At 44.8% G+C, this 23,776-nt stretch overlaps 1 protein-coding gene across 2 annotated transcripts in view; it reads left to right on the plus strand.

Annotated features, from left to right (window-relative positions):
• MTHFD1 (methylenetetrahydrofolate dehydrogenase, cyclohydrolase and formyltetrahydrofolate synthetase 1) overlaps positions 1 to 23,776 on the plus strand; it is an 86,222-nt gene that overhangs the window by 56,866 nt on the left and 5,580 nt on the right. For both annotated transcript variants that reach the window (XM_030558568.1, XM_030558569.1), the window contains 10 exons: positions 3,118 to 3,194; positions 4,809 to 4,949; positions 8,435 to 8,503; positions 13,321 to 13,432; positions 13,540 to 13,679; positions 15,165 to 15,206; positions 16,319 to 16,419; positions 17,310 to 17,487; positions 19,603 to 19,710; positions 20,603 to 20,755. In XM_030558568.1, the coding sequence (XP_030414428.1) occupies positions 3,118 to 3,194; positions 4,809 to 4,949; positions 8,435 to 8,503; positions 13,321 to 13,432; positions 13,540 to 13,679; positions 15,165 to 15,206; positions 16,319 to 16,419; positions 17,310 to 17,487; positions 19,603 to 19,710; positions 20,603 to 20,755 (1,121 nt within the window). The remainder of the gene's footprint in view (positions 1 to 3,117; positions 3,195 to 4,808; positions 4,950 to 8,434; positions 8,504 to 13,320; positions 13,433 to 13,539; positions 13,680 to 15,164; positions 15,207 to 16,318; positions 16,420 to 17,309; positions 17,488 to 19,602; positions 19,711 to 20,602; positions 20,756 to 23,776) is intronic.

Genomic DNA, 23,776 nt, shown 5'->3' on the forward strand with positions numbered 1-23,776 from the left:
AGCTAAACTAGTGTCTCCTACCTCGGCACCTCTTCCCTGCATACTTGACTATCTATTGGACATTAAGCAATCCAGCCTTTCCTTCAGCTCCATCAGATTCCACTTAGCTGCCATCACAACCTTTCATGCTACAGTTGACAATACCTTGGTCTTCGCTCATCCCATCACCAAGCGTTTCCTGAAGGGACTCCAAACCCTGTATCCAGACATTAAGCCACCTACCCCTACATGGGATCTTCACCTAGTATTGTCCTGTTTAACTCATCAACCCTTTGAGCCCTTAGCCACCTGCTCCCTCTTGCACCTCTCGATGAAAACAGCCTTTTTGGTGGCCGTTACCTCCGCCAGACGGGCAGGCGAGATAACAGCCCTTATGGCAGATCCACCATATACACTCTTCTTCAAGGACAAAGTTACTCTACGCCTACACCCAAAATTCCTTCCAAAAGTTCACGCTTCATTTCATATCAATGAACCAATACATCTACCAACTTTCTTTCCGAAACCACATGCAAACTCCTTCGAAGCCACAATGCACACACTTGATGTGCGCAGGGCCGTATCCTTCTATTTAGACAGAACCAAGCCCTTCAGAAACTCTCCTAGACTTTTTGTCTCCATCGCAGAGCGCTCCAAAGGCATGGCTATCTCTACCCAGAGACTTTCGAACTGGATCTCCGATTGCATATGACTCTATCAGATAAAAAACGTTACACCTCCAGCATTGATCAGAACACATTCCACTAGATCTGTATCTACGTCTGTAGCCTTCTTATGTAAAGTACCATTGTCTGACATTTGTAGAGCAGCCACTTGGTCCTCCAGGCACGCATTTGTCAAACACTATGCCCTTACTCAGGGCCCTCTCTCTGACACTCGATTAGGCAGGGCAATATTATCTACTGCATTCCTGCCAGACCTGAAGTCCCTACCTCCTTGAGATACACTGCTTTGAAGTCACCTAGAGTGGAGCACCCACAGAGACATCTCTCGAAGAAGAAAAGGAGGTTACTCACCTTGTGCAGTAACTGACGTTCTTAGAGATGAGTGTCCCTGTGGGTGCTCCACTACCCACCCTCCTCCCCTCTACTTCAGAGTTGGGGTAGCCTCCGTTGTAGAGAAGGAACTGAGGGAACCAGCCGCGCATGCTCACTAGAGTTATACTCTGAGCGGGGGCCAGGCTCTGAGCATGCGTGGCCGGTAAGAGTACTGCCGCAGAAATCTCCGATCAAAGGCGCAAGGGCGCACCGACACCTAGAGTGGAGCACCCACAGGGACACTCATCTCGAAGAACGTCAGTTACTGCACAAGGTGAGTAATCTCCTCTTCTGTAGCTCTTTTCATCCATACATCTCAAAGCACTTTACAAAGGAGGTCAGTATCCTTATCCCTATTTTACAGATGGGGAAACTGAGGCATGAAGAAGTGAAATGACTTGCCCAAAGTCTCTCAGGAGGCAAGTGGCAGAACTGGGAATAGAATCCAGGTATCCTGAGTTTCAGTCTGGTGCTCTATTCAGTAGGCGACACTGCCCCTTTTCTATAGCACTTTACATCTTCAAATCCCTCTACAGATATTGTACCCTTCCTCTACCTGTGAGTTCACTGGAAATAACCATTAGCCCAACTTCAGTGGCAGTATCTGACTGTCCTTATTTTGCAGGTGGGGGAAATTGAAACAGAAAGGCAAAACAATGGAGCTAAGATCAGAATTCACAAATCCATGCCCATTCTATAGGAGATGTTTCTAAAACCAGTGTGATTAAAGATCCCAAGTTGTGTCCAAATTCATGTTTGCAGTCCATACCCCTGTAGGCAGGAGTAGAGTCCTTTGGGATGTATTGTAGGAATGCACTTTGCAAATATAGCTGAGTAATCAGCAACAGACAGGTTCGTGTTTTAAAAATATGATCCCTTTGGTCTGTGCAGCAGACTGGTTAGATTTTTACTAGCAAAAGCAAACAAAAAAAGTTACTTATTGGACTGATTTATTTTTATTTCTTTGACTGAATCCAGAGAATATCCTATAGCTCTCAGCAATGGAAAGTGAAATGTCTTCTCGTATCTGGCTCCCAGAACTTAATGGCACTAACATAATTGGCAATATACTGTGAAGCATTTAAACTTACAAGCAGTTGGCTGGAAATAAGATGTCTGTAGGGAATTCTGAATGAATATTTCTCACACCCAGTTCTCTTACGAGATGCAGAGAAAAAGAACTGTTTGATACTAAAATTGTAGTGTCTGAGCACTTCTTTATGCAGTTCTTTGTGGGTTCTTATTTCTCTCTCTCATCTGTTAGTATTGTCCCAATCTCTTCTTCTTGCCTAATGGGGATGAGACAGCCAGAGGGAGAATGTCAAGCTACCTTTAGAAAAGAAGGATGGTCTTATGCCTAAGGGACTGGGCTGTGATTTTGATTGTGGATTTGATTCCTAGCTCTGCCAAAAAGTCTTTGTGCAACCTTGGGCAAATCCCTTGAGCTTTCTCTGCTTCAGTTTCCCCCTGTAAAATGGGGCAGCAGTGTCGCCTAGTGGATAGAACACTGGACCAGTAGTCAGGAGACCTGAATATATATTCCTGGCTCTGCCACTGGCTTGCTGGGTGACCATGGACAAGTCACTTTGCCTCTCTGTGCTTCAATTTCCCCATGTGCAAAATGGGGATTCTACTGACCTCCTTTGTAAATGTTTTGAGATGTAGGGATGAAAAGCATGATGTAAGAGCTAGATTTTATTAATATTTGATTATAATACTGCAGTTTCCTTTGTCTTGTGTGCATAAATTGTAAGCTATGTAGGCAGGGGATTGTCTCTTACTATGTGTTTGCACAGCACCTAATTCAGCGGGCCCCTGATCTCGGTTGTGACCTCTAGGCGCTACCATAATACAAATAAGATGTAGTAATAACTTGTAAAAGGGCTTTAAGATCTATGGGTTTAAGCTTTATGTGTATTTACTAGTAGTAGTATTTTAGTTTAAAAAGAGTATCGTCCTTTTCATCACTACCCCGTCTCTAATGTGCTGAGCGGCAGCATGGATATTTCAAAGTTTGAAATCACACGTATTAACTTAATGTGGTGGTTTCTTTTTTACTCCCTGCAATCCCCCCCTGCAGTGATGGACACAAATGACAGGTTCCTGCGGAAGATCACTATCGGACAGTCTCCGACAGAGAAAGGCTTCACGCGAACGGTAACTGGTTCCTGCCTCTTGGGCCATTTAACCCTTTGAAAAGCATGCAGGAGAAAAACAGTCCCTGAATAAAATTGTAGTGTTCACCTCTGAGCGTTTCTTCCCTTAGGAATTAACAAACGTGCGTTGTGCCATCTCCCTGTTCAAATGAAGGCGAGGGGATGTGAAGCAGAGTCCCTAGCAGTGTTAAAATTCCCGCCCCAAGCCCTGCCACATTTGGTTTTAAAGTTTGGTCACCAAAAAAGTCCTTTCCTGAATGTTGGTTTCATGGTGGACTGGAATGATCAGTGTAGACCTGTAAACAGGTTGAGACTCACCACCCACGGCGCCTCCTGCTGGTGATTTCGGGAATTAGCTCGATTCCAGTGGAGCGCCCCCTCCTGGTGGTGTCCCATCCGTTGTTCTCCCCTCTGCTCTCCGCTGCTGTCACTGGACCCACGTTGCTCCCTGCTCGGCGGTGTCCTCTTCGAGGCCACTGCCCTCCGGCAGTATCCCTTAGTCCATCTGGACCCCCTTCCGGGGATCGGTGATCAGCAGTCCTCCACTCCAGCCAGCATGTGCATCCACACACCCCAATGTCTAAACCCTCTTGTCAGGGATCGGGCGTAGTCTATAATGGCCGCTCCCTATGGCCAATGGCTGGATGTACTGCAAGGAGGAAGGTGGGAGGGGGACCCAGGCCTGCCCTCTACCCTGGGTACCGGCCCAGGGACCCTCTGGCGTCAGCCTCACTGTCCTCTTTCTTTCCCCTCCTCTGTCTGTTTCCCTGGGCTGCTTCCCCTACGGCCCCTTGCACCCGCTAGGCCCTTCCCTTCAGGGCCTGCAGCCTGGTAACTATGGGCTAGAGCCTTCTAGCCTCCCTGAGCCTGCCCAGCACTGCGCTGTCCGCGGTGCTAGTCTCCCCCCTTGGAGACTGACCTTCCCCTGTTGAAGGCCTGGGACAGACTGTCCGCTCCTGCTCTGGGCAGCCTTTATATATGGGTGAGCCTGACCCTGATTGGTTCCCTCTGATCTGGGCCCTGATTGGTTCCCTCTAATCTGGACCCTGATTGGCTCCCCATAAGCCCTTTTCTGATTGGCTCCTGGGCTGGACAGGCTCCCTGGCCTGCCACAGCCCATTCTCCCAGGGAGTGGGGCAGTCCGCCCCGCTACAAGACCTAAAACCAAAACCATGCGGAACAAAATTTAGTGCAGCAATAACCATTTACACCTGTTCCAGGGACTTTTTTTCTTATAGAGACTATAAGAGGTTTTTTCACATGCTGCAGCATTGAGACCAATTACTTAGATTGCTCTTTAAAATACATTCTGGCATGAAACTTTATACTTGATTTCTGATGCTAAATTACTAACTAGCTTGTGTGCCTAGAGAAATACATTTTCATATGATATTAGTAGAATAATGTGGTGCCTGTGCATTTTTCTTTAAATTGCAGAAAAATCCTAATTAAATACTGTGAACTTTAAGCACTCTTAGCTGTGATACTATCGATGTTTCTTTTAAAATGACAAAAATATATTTCCAAGAATTCAGTGCAGCTAAAATTTCTACTTAGCAGCTCTGACGCTTTTTTGCTTGCTTTTGCCTTTTTTTTTTTTTTTAATCTTTTACAGGCCCAGTTTGACATCACAGTGGCAAGTGAAATTATGGCAGTCTTGGCACTCACTGATGGACTAGGGGATATGAGAAGACGATTGGGCAAAATGGTGGTAGCCTCTAGCAAGAATGGAGAGCCAGTGACTACAGATGATCTTGTAAGAGAGCCATATAATCGCTACATCCCTAAATGTAAAACTCTCCCTGTTGCAAGTGAAAGTCCTCTGATGTAAAACAATAAGATGGTTCCACATAGGAGCGATTGTAGGCTATCAAAAACTAGGACGAAATCCTGGTCTCATTCACTGCAATTTGAGTTTTGACTTCAATGAGGCTCAAATTTCATCCTGAGAAGAGAGAGAGTCCTCTTTATTCTAGGGCATCTGGGAGTGTGAGTGTGTGTGTGAGTGATCGCTCTCCTGTATGTCAAGATGAAGCTTCAGCCCTAAGAATTAATGGGGAAATATGCAATGGCAAAAAATGCTATGATTAAGGTGAATCCTACAAAAATGTAGCCATTTGTGAGTGAGTACAGGGTCTCCAGAAAACAGCCTTGCAAAAAAAAAAAAAAAAGTCCACTATTTTTCCCACTAAAAAGAACACTCGCTCTCCATTGCCTAACACTGTCCCTTTAACACCCACCTGAGCCTACATAGTCATTGCTGAATTTGGCACAATATCTTTCAAAAGCCTCATTTGCCGAAGACAACAGTCAGCACAACAGTGAGATGCTCGGATATGTTTGTATTTATTTCACCTTGTTTGGAGTGAGCCCTTTCAGAAAACTGGGCCCCCTTATGAAATGTGCCAATAAAAAAAATCCACCTACTGGACCAATATCTCAAACTAGAAACTGTCACAAATATCTCAATACTAAGGCTTCTCCCACCCATCCTGCCCCACTTTAACTCTTGGTGGAATAGCACTTTCAGGGTGACCAAACATTCAGAAAATTTGGGCTCTGCAGATGGACAATTAAACTAAGTTCCAAAACTGGGGGCCCTTTATTGAAAATGCCCTGGTTGAGGCTTTCAAAGCCCACTAGGGCATTTAGCCACACAGTGCCCATTGAAAGGAATGGGAGCAGTGTGACAAATCCACTAATCAGCTTTTCAAATCTCAGCTCCTGTCCCCAAGACCTTCCCAGTTAAACAGGCCTGGCTAGCTCAGAACCTCATCGGGGGAGACAGACATTCTTGTTACTCAGGCAGACAGTACTTTATCAGGGAGGTGCTTTAATACTGGCTGGAGTTTGGGTAAAATCAGTCTTGAATTATAATTGTTCTTTACCTAATTGTTGCAGAGTAGGGGGATCTCATCAAATCTAACTCATTGCTTCTCTGGGCCATTTGAGTGTTTCCCCATACATTTGGCAGCCTCAGTCTCACAAGCTAATTTGGTAAAGACACCACCCCCGCCCTTCATACCTCTCCATAGTCCTTACACAGGCAGAACTCTAGCTGACTCAATGAGAGCCTTGTCTGCCCAGGCCCTTCAGACATGGCACACACAGCAGCAATGATATCACTGTTCTGTGTGGAAGTCTGAGAAGGTTAGGAAGAAATTTTGGAGCAAAAGTTAATGACTACAAGTTCCTTGTAGTATACACAGACAGTTGAGAGGTTTGGGGGAATAGTTAGAACTGTCGAAGGGTTCACTGAATTATATAGCAGTCCAGTATCATTAATACTGTTCGCAGTTTTTCATTATTTTCTTCTGCAGCTGGGTAAAATTAAATTTAATCTATTAAATGCGAACAAAACCTCAGAGTGAGATGAAAACAGGAATTAAATGAACCAGTATGTCTTTTGTTTTTGTTTTTTTTTAATAATTGCAAATTCTCCTTGTGTATAATTGAATACTATGATCCAGCTGAGAATAAAATTGTCTCCGTGAAAGAGACTGGAAGGCTCGGGACTGATGGTGGATCCTAGCTCACTCGTTCTAATCCAGTCATTGGTGGTAGTGACTTAAAATTGTTACTGCCAGGGCTGTGTAGTGCTCTCAGTTCAGTTCCTAGTGAACTGGTGTCAGTCACAAAAACGCCCTCTTCAATGACTAATACAGGGTGGGCAAACCACAGCCCGCGAGCCGGATCTGGCCTGCGGGATTGTCAGCCCTGCACCGCTCGCAGAAGTGGCTGGCACCACGTCCGTGTGGGCCCTGGGAGAGGGGGGCAGAGGGCTCCATGCGCTGCCCTCGCCTGCAGGCAGCACCTCCCGCAGCTCCCATTGGCTGGGAACAGAGAACCATGGCCAATGGGAGCTTTGGGGAAATTACCCGCAGGTGAGGGCAGCATGCGGAGCCTTCAACTGCCCCGCCCCCCCCAGGAGCCGCAGGGACGTGGTGCTGGCCACTTCTGGGAGCAGCGCGGGACCAGGGCAGGCAGGGAACCTGCCTTAGCGCCACTGCCACCCTAGAGCTGCTCAAGGTAAACATCACTGGACTGGAGCCAGAACCTGCCCTCAGCCCCCTGCTGCACCCCATACGTTTCCTGCATCCCAACCCCCCTTGCACCCATTCTGCACCCTAACCCCCTGGCCTGAGCCCCTTCCTGCGCTCTGCAACCCCTCCTGCACCCCAACCCCCTGCCCTGAGCTGCTTCCTGCACACTGCACCCCAGCCCCTTTCCCTGAGCCTCCTGCACCTCACACTCCTCCTGCACCCCACAGCCCTTGCCCTGAGCCGATTCCTGAACACCGCGCACCCTGCACTTCCTCCTGCACCCCAACCCTCTGCCACTGCCCTACATTCATGGCCCTGCATGCAATTTCCCCACCCAGATGTGGCCCTCAGGACAAAACGTTTCCCCACCCTAATAGATGGGAAATGTGCATGAAGATAAGATCACTCACTCCCCCTTTGCAGACATCAGAAGGACTGAGGCTCCAAGGTGGAGCAGTGAGCTACTGCTGCCCATGCTGAGTCTGTTCTGTGGATAAATAGAGGACATCAGTCTCCGGTGAGGACAATCGGCACTTCTCACAACCACCAAAATTCACTTTAAAAAGCTGTTTCTGCCAGACAGACTTCGCCAGAATGTGGCAGTTGGATGCATTAGTTCTGAGCCCAGTAAATATAAATGTAGATACTAAAATGAAAAAAAAAAAATATACAGCTCAGTGGTTTGAGCATTGGCCTGCTAAACCCAGGTTTGTGAGTTCATTCCTTGAGAGGGCCATTTGGGGAGCTGGGACAAAAATCTGGGGATTGGGCCTGCTTTGAGCAGGGGGTTGGATTACGTGACCCCCTGAGGTCCCTTCCAACCCTGATATTCTATGATTAAAGACAGTGAGATTTTTTTTTTTTAATCCTTAAATGGGATTAGATACCATAAATGAAAGGAAATAATGCTGCGACTGAAAGAGGAGCTGAGGCAGTTAGCACAATACAGTGTTTCTGCATGAGTGTCTTATTCATACTGCAGCGATCTCCCCGTTTCATGACCAGAGTGTGTAGCATTCTTCAGTGAGCCACACTGAATCATGAAACTGGTACGTGAGTAAGCGCTGCCAGCTCTGTTCTTTGAAGGGTCACCGTGATGGAGGAAGAACCGGGGTGTTGACTAGGAATTTCAGAATGGTACAATCACAGCCTTAGTAGACCTTGGGAATTGATGTTCTGTTCTCCTTTGTTCCCTTAGGGAGTAACTGGTGCACTGGCTGTCTTAATGAAAGATGCAGTTAAGCCAAACCTCATGCAGACATTAGAGGTGAGCAGTGCACTCCTTCATTGACCGCTTCTGTATGTACATTCGCTAGACTGACAAATTCAAAGTGAAGCCTCGGAAAAGCTGATTTAATTGCAAAGCTTTAATTTCTTTTGATGCCTGTAAAAATGGATCTGCCTCTCCTGTTCGTTCTTTCAAGCAGCAGTTGGGGGATGTGAAATGTTTCTGTTTTTTTGTTTTGTTTTGTTTTTTTAATTAAAGGGAGGAGATTTTGTCCAGGGGAAGGGCGCTTGTCCCCATGTGTTTTGGGGCTGCTGGAAGGAACTCTCATGCCAACTCCCAGTGACTCGATCTCTTCCCTCCTCCTACCTATGCTTGGCTCAAGTTTCTCCAGCAGGATTTTTATAAAGGGGGGTTTGGGGGGAGGAGCAGATGTGAGGCCTGTGACCCCATGTCCCATCTGAATACCTGCTAGTTGTTATGGTGGAGCACGTGGGGCCTAGAGTAAGGGGATCAAAGAAGTGCAGCTTTTTTTCCTTTGCTGAAATCAGTGGGGAGCTCCCTTTCCTCTCCCTGGCCTGGGGTAGCAGCATTGCTTGTAGCTCCCCCTCCTCCTTGGCTGGTGCACCAAGAGCCCCCCGTCTTGGTTTCTATCTCCTTTCACCACTGAGTAGAGTACAAGATGATGATGGTGATTTATCTGTATGTTTTCTCTCACCCCTATCCACTTGCTACATTTTACCCCGCCATCCTCACCCACAGTTTGAGTAAATAAATAACTGAACATTGTTCTTTGAGTGTTGGTTCCTGTTGTATTTCATTGTGGGTTACGCATGTGCCTGGAGCTGGGGAATCATGTCCATTGGTCCATGCATGTGCCCTGGCTCACCTCGTGCCTTGGACTGAGAGGAGAAAGGGCAGGGCAGGGTGAACTGATCACCTCTCCAGTTCCTTCTCATGACCGCCTGGTCCGGGTCGGAACTTCTCTGTGTCCGTAGCTTCAGTCTCGTCCCTTAAAATATGATTTAGCTTGGTAAATAGTTTTAGCATTTTGTGCATTTTGTAGTTTTAGTGTTTTCATAGTTCTAGTGTTAGATTAATCGTTGGGGGACCCCCCCAGACCCTGTACGGGGATAGGGCTATCCCAGGACTCCAGGCTTCAGACTCTGTGCTTGTAGCCCACGACGTTCTTGATCAGTGACAACCACCAACACGACATTGCAGTGAGGTGCAGTATCTGCCACTCCTTTCCCATCCATACCCAAGAAGTGTGGGATCTCCACCTCCAGAAATACGTTATGGAAACAGCCATGAGCCCTCAGTCGGACCCAGGCCAGGGAACCTCTCTGTACATTGATCTCACTCAGCAAGGAGTGAACCTCCTGCTGCTAATTCCGACACTGGTGCCAGAGAATCTGCCTCCATAGAACCCCCTGGTAGGATCTTCTCAGGATATGTGTGAGACTAAGTCTTCCTCAAAATATACTTCAAAGAAGTCAGACTGGGCTCTGAGCAAGCCAGCACTTCAACCCAAGAGAACTTAGTGTGTCCTAAGTCCCAGAGACTTGACAAGAAAGCCCATAAACATCAGGCTCCATCGGTACTGAAACATGATCCATCGGTACTGTCATCGGCACCTCCCAAACCTCTGGATCCATCAACACCGTCGAAGACTGTTCACTGGCTATCCCAGCACCATCCTCGTTGGCACCCTCTCCGGCTCTGATAGTCCAGACAGAGACACAATCCTTCTCAATCTAGGGAGAGCTGGGTCCCGTGAATTCTGGAATCCCTTTCCTCAGACCCATTCTTTTCCAGAGGTGTTGACTGCTTGAAGAAGTTTATCGCCTGGTCCTTCCTCGAGATGCAACTTCCCTCCAGCACCACCGCCTGTAGAACAGGAATCAGTTTTCTCCTCATCAGGAGACACCAATCCAGAGGAGCCTTCATTTCCTTACCCTACATCTCTTCTGCCACCCAAAATACTTACACCACCTTGGGACCAACCTCTGCAATTAGCTCTGAGCCACTGGCACCCTGTGACATGGTAGCCTGCGCGTCACCCTTTCAACCCTTCCTACTGGCTATATTGGGGGCCCTGGAGCTGGGCACACCCCTGCTGTATTGGGGGCCCTGGAACCAGGACCCCCCCCCCCGCAAAGTCGGTCAGGTCTGCTAGAGAGTCACTCCTTTCCTCCCTTGAAAGGAGCACTCAGATCCCCCACATAGGTCCTTCCAAAGAGGAAGAGCAAGACACACCAGATGTGGTGGTTCCACCAGAGCCAGCAAGCCTGCCATCATCATCTCCGGAGGAAACAGTAACCCCTATGTCTCCCCATCCCTGCTCCCCAATGAGTTCAGGGAGTTCCAGGATCATCTTCATAGCCCTGGTCTACACTGGGGTGGGGGTGGGGGGCTGACATTGACGTACTTAGATTTGATTTACCGTGGTGTCTTCACCTCGGTGCATCGACTGCTGCTGCTACCCCGTCAACTCTGGAGTACAGGAGTTGACGAGAGAGTGCTCGGAGGTCAATTTATTGTCTCTAGACTAGAATTGCTGGCAGACTGCAGATTCCTGTGGAAGAGGTTCAGGAATCCCAGCACAAACTCCTGGATGTTCTGTACTCATCTGGAGCCAACAAAATAGCACTCCCCATTAATGAGGCTATAATGGAGCTAGCTAGGGCTGTTTGGCACACACTTACTACCTGCGTTCCCACTCCCAAGAGGGCTGAAAAACGCTATTATGTGCCAGCCAGAGGTGTTGAGTTTTTGTTTTCTCACTCCTCTCCCAATTCTTTGTTAGTCCAAGCAGCTTCCGAAGGGGCTAGACAGCAACACCCATGATCTGCCCCTGTTGAAAAAGAAGGTATGTCTAGACCTACTGGGGAGAAAGGTCTTTCCATCATCTAGCCGCCAGTTCAAGATAGCCAACTACCAGGCACTCCTGGCCAAATATGACTTCTTGAACTGCTCCAAGTTGGCAGAGTTCACTGACAGTCTTCCACAACAGGACAGAGCTTGTTTCCAGGCATTGATAGACGAAGGAAAAGTGGTAGCAAAGACCACTCTCCAATATGCAGTCTATGCCTCGGACGTCTCCTCTAGGGCCTTTATCCCCTGAGTCAGAGGCACGGAGCCAAGGCACATGCATGGGCCAACGGACACTGCTTTTAAATTTTCCAGGTGCTTGGTGCGCATGTGTAACCCATGGTGGAATACAGGTAGGGGCCACACATCTTGAAGAAGCTCCAGTTATTGGTAAGTAACCTCTCTGTATGAGGAGGGCTGGAGAGGGCTTAACTAGAGCCCCCAGTCACCATGGTGCCTGAATCACCCAGAAAGTCATTGTCTTACCACTCATCCCCTTTACCTACACAGACTCTTTACACCCACATGCACGTGTACCCAGAGTGTGTCTGCACTGCGTCTGGGAGCCCAGGTCCATAGACTTGTGGTGATGGGATGTAAGAGCCCAAGCTCCAGTCTGAGCCACTATAGCTACACACCTATTTTTAGAGCATGAGTCCGTGGACCGAGGCTGGGAGGCTTGCTCCCAGCTGCAGTATAGACATACCCCAGAGACCAGGAGCCTCCATGATGGTGTATTCTCTACTTGCTAGGTTCAACTCCTACATTTTTTTAAAACAAAAACTTGGGGAGGAAGGGATAGTTCAGTGGTTTGAGCATTGGCCTACTAAACTCAGAGTTGTGAGTTCAATCCTTGACAGGGCCATTTGGGGATTGGTCCTGCTTTGAGCAAGGGGTTGGACTAGATGATCTCTTGAGGTCCTTTCCAACCCTAATGATCTATGATTCTAGTGCAGATTTATGCTGCTTGGAGCTGGGAGATAGAAGATGCAGCCCAGTCTAGTGACTAATGCACTGGTCTGGGAATGGGGATTCCTAAGGTATGTCTACACTGCAATTAGACACCTGCGGCTGGCCAGTGCCACTTGACTCGGGCTCACAGGGCTTGGGCTAAGGGACTTTTTAATCGCAGTGTAAACATTTGGGTTTGGGCTACAGCCTGAGCTCTGGGACCCTCCCACTTTGCAGGGACCTAGAGCCCAGGCACCCCCTGATCCCAATTAAAGGGCCCTTTAAGCCAAGCCCTGCAAGCCCGAGTCAACTGGCACTGGCCAGCTGTGGGGTTTTAATTGCAATGTAGACATACCATTGGGTTCTAATCCCAGCTCTGCGATTAGCATGCTGCATGATCTGAGGCCCAGATATTTTGGAGCCTAAATCAGTTTCAGAAAGGAATTAGGTACTTAGGAGCCTAAATCCCATCAACAAATCTGGGCCTTAATGACTTGCCACGGTCACGCCGCAAGTCAGCAGCACAGCTGGGATTAGTACCTTTGCCAGACCTGTGCTTCAATCACTAGACTGCATTACCCTTTCCGTCTCCCAGCCCCGAGCAGAATAAATCTGCACTATTTTTTTGTTTGGAAAATGTAAGAATGGAACCTGAGCTAGGCAGCATCTAAATACCTTTAAAAACATGGGCCTTAATCTCTCTCTGCCTGAGTTTTCCTGTCTGTAATACTTGGACGATGTAATGTTTGTGAAATGTTTTCAGAGCCTCAGACAGAAGTGCAAAGTACTGTTATAATTTAGCCATCTCTTTCCTGGGAAGATTAATATCTGCACTTCTGCAGATTATTAAAATCCTATTTGCTTCAGATTCTTACTCCTGGGAATGAACTTTTGATCAGGAGGGTTTAAGAACTGCTGTTTGCCACAAGTGTATTTTTCTCAACCTCAAATGCCTTAGTCCTTAGCCTTGCAAAGTTTCAGGAGGTAACTGAATCTTCACTTTTTTGTGTTTTCCTGCCCTCTCTCTCTTCCAGGGGACTCCAGTGTTCGTTCATGCTGGACCTTTTGCCAACATCGCACATGGCAACTCATCCGTCCTGGCAGATAAAATTGCACTGAAGCTCGTGGGTCAGGAAGGCTTTGTTGGTAAATGTATATGTTTGCTGTCTTTCCTCTTGGAAAAGAGACTTCCTTTTTTTTGAGACCTGACTTCTCTGCCCACCATTTTAATGTGCTTTTTATTCCGTCTACAGTAACAGAAGCAGGTTTCGGAGCAGACATTGGCATGGAAAAGTTTTTCAACATTAAGTGCCGATATTCTGGCCTCCGGCCCCACGTGGTTGTGTTGGTTGCCACTGTCAGAGCTCTGAAAATGCATGGAGGAGGACCCACTGTGAGTACTAGGCAATGCTTTCTGTAGGCCCAAGGGACAATTCTAGTTATAAATCAGGGGTCAGCAACCTTTCAGAAGTGGTGTGCTGTCTTCATTTATTCACTCTAATTTAAGGTTTCCTGTGCCAGTAATACATTTTAACCTTTTTAGAGGGGCTCTTCCTATAAGTCTATGATATATTACTAAACTATTGTTGTATGTAAAGTAAATAAGGTTCTTAAAATGTTTAAGAAGTTTCATTTAAAATTAAATTAAAATGCAGAGCCCCCCGGACCGGTGGCCAGGATCCAAGCAGTGTGAGTGCCACTGAAAATCAGCTCGTGTGCCGCCTTCGGCACCCGTGCCATAGGTTGCCTACCTCTGTTATAAATGAATCCTTTTGAAGTCCTGTGTGTAGCTAGAGGTAAAAGCGGGCTAAGATCTTGACTCCCATGGATTTCACTGCTGCCAGGATTTCACCCCAGGGGTGTATATCTTGGCTCATTAATCCACATTTTATTTGTATCTGACTCTTGCAGACTTGATTCTGTGGGGTTTTTTAAAGCCCTGCTGTTCCAGAACAACTCAGCTGCCTCAGCAGGTCTGAGCGGAGAGGCACTTCTGCAATTACTTTCAATAGAGGAGCTTTCTGTCAGGCTTTGTTTTCTGGCCTTCCAGAGACTCTATTCACCATTTGATTTGGTGAAGCAATCTGGCAGCTGTAGCTCCCTCTGGTGGCCAAATCCCTGTTACACTGTCTTGTTTGCTTATATGGTTTCTGCGGACACTACCAAACAACACTGTGGTACATGCTCTCCCATGGTATGGAGATGCAGCCTCTGCCCCAAAGAGCTCTCAAAACAAAGTTCTCCTAGGAACTGGAAACCTCCACCCACCTTGGTAGCGAATCTAGAATTTTGCAGTTGTCATCCCTCACCTGCCCCCTTCCCCTTAGTCCTTTCTATCTTCCATCTGTGTCTCCTCCTGCTCCCACATAGTCTTTTCCCCAGTTCATTATCCCCTGGAGCCTTCGTCTCTGCCCTGGAGCCTTCGCAGGTCTGAGAAGCTAAAATGGTTGTTGGCAAAGTGAATCACGTTTGGGTGGTGTTTTTCCAGCCTGGACTGTAGAGCTGTATATCCTTTTACTAACGAGCTCTTGTGTGTGCCACTGGCTCTTCGGACAATGTGTTGTGTGCATGCTTTTGTTTTGAGACTGTCAGTAGTAAAAGTTCATAATGTATCCCTGAAGCCTGTACATGATTTTGTTTGGTACATTAGAGATGCATGCCCTGCTTGTTTTATTCGTATAATGAAGTTTCTGCACTCTGGGACATCTCTGTCACATCTGGGATATGTAATCTCTGCAATATCCTTGTATTCAAAAAAAGATGAGCGAATGTTATGAAGAAAGGCGACTGCAGATTGGGATCTAATTCTTAACCTGAAATGAGATACAACTCAGTGCAAATTGCTAGCATTCATGAGAGTCTCTTGGGTTTCTTGCAGGTCACTGCTGGGGTACCCTTGCCAAAGGAATACATTGAAGAGGTAATTCTGATCATTATAAATCCAATTGTTATCATAGGCTAACCAGCTGCTTTAATTGTCATGCAATGCATGACCAATAACTAGTGTGCATCACTTCTGCTGCTGTCAGAGTATTTCTTATCTTAGCCTGTAATGTTTCATTTTTATAATGACAGTTTGGGCTGTGCCCTTTCAAGCAGTTATCGTAATTGACCTAGTCAGTGTTCAGAGCTTTTGGTTTCTCCCGAGCTCATGTAATTGTCCAAGTGCTCGATTTTTTTCATGGTAATCTCCATTCTGCTGCCTATGACCCCTTCAGTGTTGGAGCTGTATATAGATTAATTGCCTTGCTGAAACACTGTCACTTCAAATATTCAGGGTTTCTGTGTAATTACTCCTTTCACAGACTCTTAGCATCAGAGGAATATTGTTTTTGCAAGTGTGGGCGGGAAATAGATTAAAGTCATAACTCTACATGGATGCATTTGTATACTTGGCTAATTAGCATGGCCCATGTGTAATACCGAGGCTCACATCTTCGCTTGTGGAACTTCTATGTGAATTCCCTTTTGCACAACTAGTAATCAAATGGCCAGCATCCCATGCTGATAATCTGAAACACTGCAAATGTAAATATGCATAAACCCAAAGCTGTTAACACAAACTTCAAAGTGTCACGAAATTCAGTGTTAATGACTTTCAACACTTCACAAGAATGTGTCATGGATGAAAATGAGGCTTTACTGTAGGAGTTATTGAGCTTCTGTCTCTGCTTATGCAGGGAATGGATTAAAAGGAAATCAAAGACTTCAGAGACTTGATTCCTTCCACCTTTGGTTGGCAGCTGAAACTAACTGAAGATATCTTAAGCTGTTAAGCTAGTAATAATTCTTTGATTTCATTGTTCTGGTTAGAAGTGGTCATTCCTTTCCCTTAAGGTAACTTATCTGTCATTCAGCAAAACGGTGATCTTTGTAGAAAGCTACACATGAAAATTTGTCTTTAAGACCTTATTTCCATTTTGTTAACTATTATCATTATTAGTTCCATCTGCTGTTAAAGACATAGATTCCTGGTCGAAGTTTCACTGCTCATTACAAAATGTATCTTGTTTCTCACTGTTACCATTACAGAATCTGCAGCTCTTGAAAACAGGTTGCAGTAACTTAGGCAAGCAAATCCAGAATGCCCGGACCTTTGGCACTCCCGTAGTCGTGGCTGTCAATGCTTTCAAGTAAGTGAGGCTAGTAGTCAGAGCTGTTTGCAGCCATTCCACAAGTGTGAAGGGCCGGGATTCTGAAATGTTACTTGCTTTCTCTACAACTAATATATAAACTGCTACCAACTAGTATCTTGCATTGAACAAAATTGTCTGATAAATATTACTAAGAGAGCTCCTTTGTCAGTCTCTTAAATTCTTTCCCCGGCTAGATTTAATCTTGGTAAAATAGGATTGTTGATTATTGAGCCAATAATTTCCATTCTTGCCAGCCAAATGATTGTGATCAGATGCTTCTGGTGTCCTGAAGATTAAGTACATAATAGTCTATGTTGTAGCTATTGTCCCTTTTTATACAAGCAACAAAGCTTTGAACTGGTATTAAATTGATTCCAGTTACAGTTGCAGCCAGTCTGAAACTGAGTAATCAGCTAAGGATTTGCCACCCTAAGTGAATAGTTTCTGATATGTAGCACAATATCATTTTTTGCTTCTAAGAGAAGTACATTATATCCAGCCGATCTCCATCCATAGACCAACAATGGTATTAGCTTTCTTGGTAGTCTCTTACTTCCTAGCACAAGAATTATGCTGGTGATGCTGACCTTTATATAGGACAGGAACAGCTGAAAATACAGGATGCTGCTCTACCAGTCATAGATTTCTGTACACACCTCAGGAGTTGGGAAGAGAGCTGGCTGTGCTGCTGTGGACTGGCTTCTTCCACAGAGATAGTGGAGGCCTATATGAAAATCTCTCCTGACTGTTACAGAGGGTCTGCTGGTTTCTAGGATTGCTTTGGTCAGCATTTTAGGATATTTGGGTGGGAAAGATACATGCTGTGTGTTTAAAACAGACCAAAAATCCTCTGAGTACTACACGTGTATACATTGTCATCTCTACAGATCTGATACAGAGGCTGAGCTGCAACTGGTCATTCAACTAGCAAAAGAAGCTGGAGCGTATGATGCGGTGAAGTGCACTCACTGGGCAGAGGGCGGGAAAGGAGCTGTTGCTCTGGCTCAGGCCGTTCAGAGAGCCTCACAGGAACCAAGTAACTTCAAGTTTCTCTACAATGTAGAGGTGAGAACATGCATTGACCTCAGGGGAGAGCTTATGTGACTTTGCATAAATGTTTGAGGACATTACAGATTAGAATTACAGACATGCTTTGTGGTCTGTGATACTTCACGAAAGTGCGTTGTATCCATTTGTTGGAGTTGCCTAGATTTATTTGCTCTAAATCAGTGGTTTTCAGCCTGTGGTCTGTGGACCCCTGGGAGTCCGTATACGATGTCTAAGATTTCCAAAGGGGTCTGCGCTGCCATCCTAAATTTTTTAGGAACGTGCAAATGTAAAAAGGTTGAAAACAAGTGCTCAAAGTAGCTGAAGATCACCCTAAAATCTGAGACTTCCTTTAGATCCTAGATCTTTTGAGTCTGGGCAGTGAATTGTAAAGTCTCTTTCCTTGCGTTTTGGACGATTGAGTGGAACTCAGAGTGTGATAAGGGCAGTGGGATGTTTACTTCTCAGACTGAAATGCATTTTCCAGGTCATAAACTGAAATGAAAAGACCTGGAGTTATGCTTAACTTATGATCTTTCTTAGAACTTCAGAATGTGCCTCTTGCTTTGCATGGGGTGGAGCTCAGTGAAATCTGCCTGCCAGACCACAGAACAAATATGTGATCAATTTATTTTATATCCAAGGGCGAATTTGATTTGAACTCTATTGTCTTGAGTCAGTAGAGAAATAATCATTTAATGTCTCACAAGGATTGAAAATCATCTGTTATAAATAAGTGGAAGCTAAGCAATACGTTAAAAATACTGCAAGTAACTGGAAATGTGGTTTATAAATAGAGTTGATGGATGTTTCAAGTAACTCTAAGATTGTTACAGATGTAGTGTGCTCTCGTAGTTCACTCTCCGTCCACACCTTCCTCATTCTGGAGTTTTCTGTATCTCTTCTAAGAATATGGAAGACATCTCTATGTTCTACTTGCTTTTAATCCTTCATTTCCATTTTCCCCTTGATGCTTTGCTTTGCAATTAATGACTTACTAGCCAAGGAGAGACCCATGCATTCTTCAGCCAAAAGGAGGGTAACTTCCTGGATGTCAGCATGTCATGGAAAGAAGTGAAAGAAAGAAGGAAAATGCAGGGGTTCACGGGACATGCTTACATACACACACTGGAGAGCCACCCCAGAAACACTGGTCTGATGATAATTTCATATTTAATGTACACCTGTCCCTCCCCCCACTTTGTTGTGGGCGAGTGGGTGTTACACTGACCTCAGTTTTTGGCATACCCAGCCAGTCACACCTTTAAAGGGGTCTGGTTATCAGCAAATGGCAAGTAGCAATCCTCTGAAAATCATGCCTCTTAAGCTGTCTTGAGTTGGGCATGAAAATCACTCATCACTTTTGGAAAAAGTTGACCGATGCGCCAAAGTTTGATTATTTTATTGAAAGCCAGTGCCAGATATTCATGCTAAAGTTTCACAGTGCTTATATATCTTCCAGTCAGTCTCTCCAAATCTGATGTCAAACACTAAACACCAGGTTCTGGCTTGAACATATCTTTCTTCCTCTATAGCAGAGAGACAAGGTGGGTGAGGTAATATCTTTTTACTGGACCAGTTTCTGTTGGTGAGAGAGACAAGCTTTTGCGCTTACACAGAGCTCTTCTTCAGGTCTTCCTCTGTACCAGACAGCTGTCTAAGGGCCTAGTGAAATGCTAGGTTATATTTTTGAATCAATTTGTTCACCTTAACAGATACCGAGTTTCCTTCCTTATCCTTCTCTTACATGCTGTTTGTTTCCCTGAGTACCTAGAACTGCTTTGGACTTTCTTTCAAAAGTTACCTCCCCCCGCCCCCTCCCCCCAAGTGTTTCACTGTTGTAACCAGATTGGATGGTTAACATGCAAGCTCAGTTTAAAGAATATTTACACATATTTTCTTGCTTCTGGTAATAATAAATGAGTCTTGTTTGTCCTACTGTCAAAAGAAACCACTGTAATGTGATTAAGTGAAACCTGTTTTGAAAACCCTCAAATTATTGTAGAGCTCTATAGAAATTGTTGTAATAGCTGCAGGTTGCGCGTCCCTTGACATGTGTACAGGACTGAAGAGCTTCTGTGATGTCACAGCCCTTGATAGACTGGCTATCATTGACTTGTTTCTCTTTTCTAGCTCCCGGTTGTAGAGAAGATCAGAATTATTGCACAGCAGATTTATGGGGCAGAGGACATTGAGCTATCTCCAGAGGCAGAACAGAAAGTTGTAGTGTACACTAAGCAGGTGAGTTCTCATTGTTGCCCATTGTCTTTTTCCCTTTAAAACATCTGCACTGAACAGTTGTGTTTTTAAAATGTGAATTCCATATGTGAAGGGCCATGTCAGTGATAATCAAACCATGCACCCACAAACTAGAGCCATTGGGCACAGCTACTGGGAAGAGGGGGGTGTTCTGGATAGGAACTTACCCTGATTGAAACACTGCCTCCCCTGATATTTTAAGTCATGTCACCATCCTAGCTGGTCTCTCTTTCTCCTTCTGTAATAGGGCACTGGTGATAATTACATCCTTTGCAGCTAGACTGTGAGAGTTAATGTCTGTGAAGTGTTTGGAAGCTGAGTGCTGTGCAGATGCTAGGTGTCTTCTCAGTGTCTGGCATGTTTTGAATGATACCTGTTTTGGAGAACATTCTTTTGTGAAGTTATTTGAATAGCTGCTCCCTTTTCATATTTCTTGCATATCCCTTTATATTCTACAGACCATTCATATCATAGCTGTGTAATTGCTGGTCCCTCACATCCTGTAATTATATTGATCAGATAATCTAAAGACTTCAGATGGTCTGAGAACTTTAATTTTGAGCTGTTAAAATTAATTAAACAACACAAAAACACTCAGTTACATATTGGATTCCTACAAAAGCATTAACCTCTTCTCTGATCAGATCTGGCCATGACAACATTTGTTTTTTCCTTAGTGACTGGAGAGAAGAGGAAAGGTGATTTAGAACGGATTTGACAGTATCTCTCAGGTTGTAGGAAAAGCAGTTACTGATAGATGAGATTGTCTGTTAATCCAAAGAATGGCAGAACCAAGCAGATTACGTAGATGAAAGTTTTACTTTTGCACTTTACAAATTATATCATATTTTCTTGCCCCTTCTTGTTCCCCCAGGGATTTGGAAATCTGCCAATCTGCATGGCTAAAACTCACCTGTCATTGTCTCATGACCCAGAGAAGAAAGGCGTGCCTACAGGCTTTATCTTGCCTATCCGAGACATCAGGGCCAGTGTAGGTGCTGGATTCTTGTATCCATTGGTAGGAACGGTAAGTGTCATAGTTAAAACCTCAGCTCCATAAAGGAAAAACGTTTCGAAAAAATGCGTGTGCATTCCACTTGATGGTTTAAATCTGTTGTTCTTGCAGGTATCCTACGAGAGGGAACTCTGCATCCCATATATGTTATCAATGTAGATTTACAGCGTGTAGTAGTAATGTGTCAATGTAGTGATCCAAATGGAGTGTTTGTACAATATGCTGGATGCCCTTGATAGCTTTTTAAAAATATGCTAAAATAAACAGACCTCCTCAGTCCTTCAGATAATTCCAGTTTCCAGCAGTAACATAAATGCTGCTGAGTAACTGACCTAATGCATGGTCCCTGAGGCCTGGTCTACACCAATGCTGTAAGTTGATTTAACTTACACTAGTTAAGTTATGTAACTTAAGTCAATGTAACTTAGATCAACTTACAGCGGTGTCTACACTGCACTTCGTTGGTGGGAGAGTGCTCTCCCATCGACTTACCGCATTTTCACCAGACCCACTAAATCAACGCTGCTGCATCGATCACAGTGGCGCCAATTCGTAGTGGAGGCAAGTCCAATTCCACACCTAGCCCTAACCAATGCCAATTTCTTCATGAGCCAGGGCGAAAAGGGAGGGTCACGCAACATGCCATGAGGCTAACAAACCCTGGGGTGCAGATCTGGAGAGGAAGTGAGTTCTCAGGGCCCTAACAGAGAATTCCCTGCTAGCTGTCCCATTTTACATTGAAAGGGCTTTGAGTAATTAGTGTCTGTCCAGCACAGCACCTGCATGTACCACTGATAAAACACCAGTCACTCCTTTTTCGTAAGACTACAGAGTGATTTAGTGTGTTTAGAAGTAGCACTCAATGTGCACAATACAGTCAGCAATACAATCGGGTATTTATTACTTTCCTTGTTATGTGTTTGAAGGAATGTTAATTACAGCAAAGACTCCCAGAATAACACTGGCCTTGGACAAGCTGCTTAACTTCCCTGAGCATCCCTGTCTGCAGAATGGGGATAATACTTAGTTCACAAGGGTGTTTTGTGGCTTGGAGTTTCTATCTGTAAAGTGCCATGAAATTCTGTAGCTAAAGGCTCTGTAAAGCTGCAGAAAATTAATTAAAAAACTACTTGAATGCATCAAAAGCAAGGTAAGCTCCTCCTTCTGCTTTGCAGTAAACGGTTGATTCATCCTCTATTGCTGCTGATGATACTAAGAAGTAAACCCAGTGGGGAGCACAAGACAATGAGGAAGCAAGCTCCATTTGCCAAATAAAGGACAGAAATCAATTGGGAAAGTTCATAACCATTTCATTGAAAGGGGAAGGTCCAAGTGCTACAGGAAAGTCCATAGCTTTTCAACTCTCCAATTTAAGGAAGCGATACATTTTATAGCGAGATGCACATTTCAACTGCCCCTTACCATAAAGTCAATTATCATCAGATATAAATAGGAAAATACAGGTTGTAGGACTAAAGAGTCTTTAACATCTTTACCTAATTTTGAACTGGTAGTGTTATTAATTTAAAAACTTGAGAGTCTTGTATTGCCAGAAGCTGGGCGTGGACAACAGGAGATGGCTCATTGGACAACAGAGGGTTAGATCATTCGAGGATTGCCTGTTCTGTTCATTCCCTCTGAAGCACCTGGCATTGGCCACTGTCATAAGAGAGGATACTGGGCTAGCTGGATCATTGGTCTGAGCCAGTATGGCCATTCCTATGTTCTTGCCTGTAGCCAACAGCAGCTTGCTTGCTGTAACCCTAAAACCATATGAACTTAAAAGAAGAAAAAATGTGCATGCGCTCAGAAGTCCAGGGTTGATTTGTCAAGGTGGAATATTACTGACAAAGTAGTACTGTTTGTGCAAATATCAGTAAGACTATTAATGCAGAGGGTTAGCTGTGTTAGTCTGGATCTGTAAAAGCAGCAAAGAGTCCTGTGGCACCTTATAGACTAACAGACATATTGGAGCATGAGCTTTCGCGGGTGCATCCAACGACGTGGGTATTCACCCACGAAAGCTCATGCTCCAATACGTCTGTTAGTCTATAAGGTGCCACAGGACTCTTTGCTGCTTTTACTATTAATGCAGTTTCATCTCCAGAGACCTGAGCTCAAATCTAGCCTGGGTCAGAAGTGAAATGAATTTGGTCATTATCTGACATTTGTCCACATTGTAAAACCACAATATAATTTGGTAAAAGTCTCCATTTGCTCTGGTTAGTAGAGACCAGACTAGCTAGGGTGGGGAAGGTCAGGATGAAAGTGTATTACTAGAGTTATAGAGGGAGACTTGAGTTGTGCTTGCCAGCACTGTAATAAATTTTAGGTGCTATTATCATTCTTGAGTATGAAATCTCTCTTTCCAATGTAACACTAGTGCTCTTAGACTTGACTTTAATACAATTGAAATGGTGAGTAGTGTTTTCGATCTGTGGGCTTGAATCTTAATCACTTCATTGTAACTAGATTTGTTGTGTTTGAGGAAATCTTAAAAAATTAAATTATTGATTTTTAACACTGAGAAGAAGAGTAAACAAAGTCAGTCAGTAATGACGAGCAAGGCATTACCTGCCTCCCTAAACAGCTGAATGTTCCTATTAAATTCATGCTTACAAACAAACAAACATCTATTTAACTAGAAAAAAGTTGAAGGGAAAAAAAGAAACCCTGGAAAATGAGTTTTTTAAGTATCCTGAAAGAGTAATATTGTTACCATTGCTCAGACCTTCCATGCTTCATCGTTAATGAGAATTCACTGAATTCTTCATCGCTCAGGCATGCTCAACAATTTGATTCCTAGAGCATCTTGAAGGTTATTGATCCCCAGTGGTTTAGTCGCTACTTACAGACACGGAAACAGTGTTGGTGCCATGTGAACAAAGTTAAATCACAGGCATTGTTTAGTTTTCTCAGACTTCAGCTGCATCTAATCCATTAAATTAGATTCAATCACTGCCTCCAGATTGGTTGGTTTGTTTGAAGGGGGGGAAAAAAGGCAACAATAAAACCCACACAGAAGGGGGAAGT

The sequence above is a fragment of the Gopherus evgoodei genome, chromosome 4, assembly GCF_007399415.2.
Source record: "Gopherus evgoodei ecotype Sinaloan lineage chromosome 4, rGopEvg1_v1.p, whole genome shotgun sequence".
In the NCBI taxonomy this organism is placed as follows: Eukaryota; Metazoa; Chordata; order Testudines; family Testudinidae; genus Gopherus; species Gopherus evgoodei.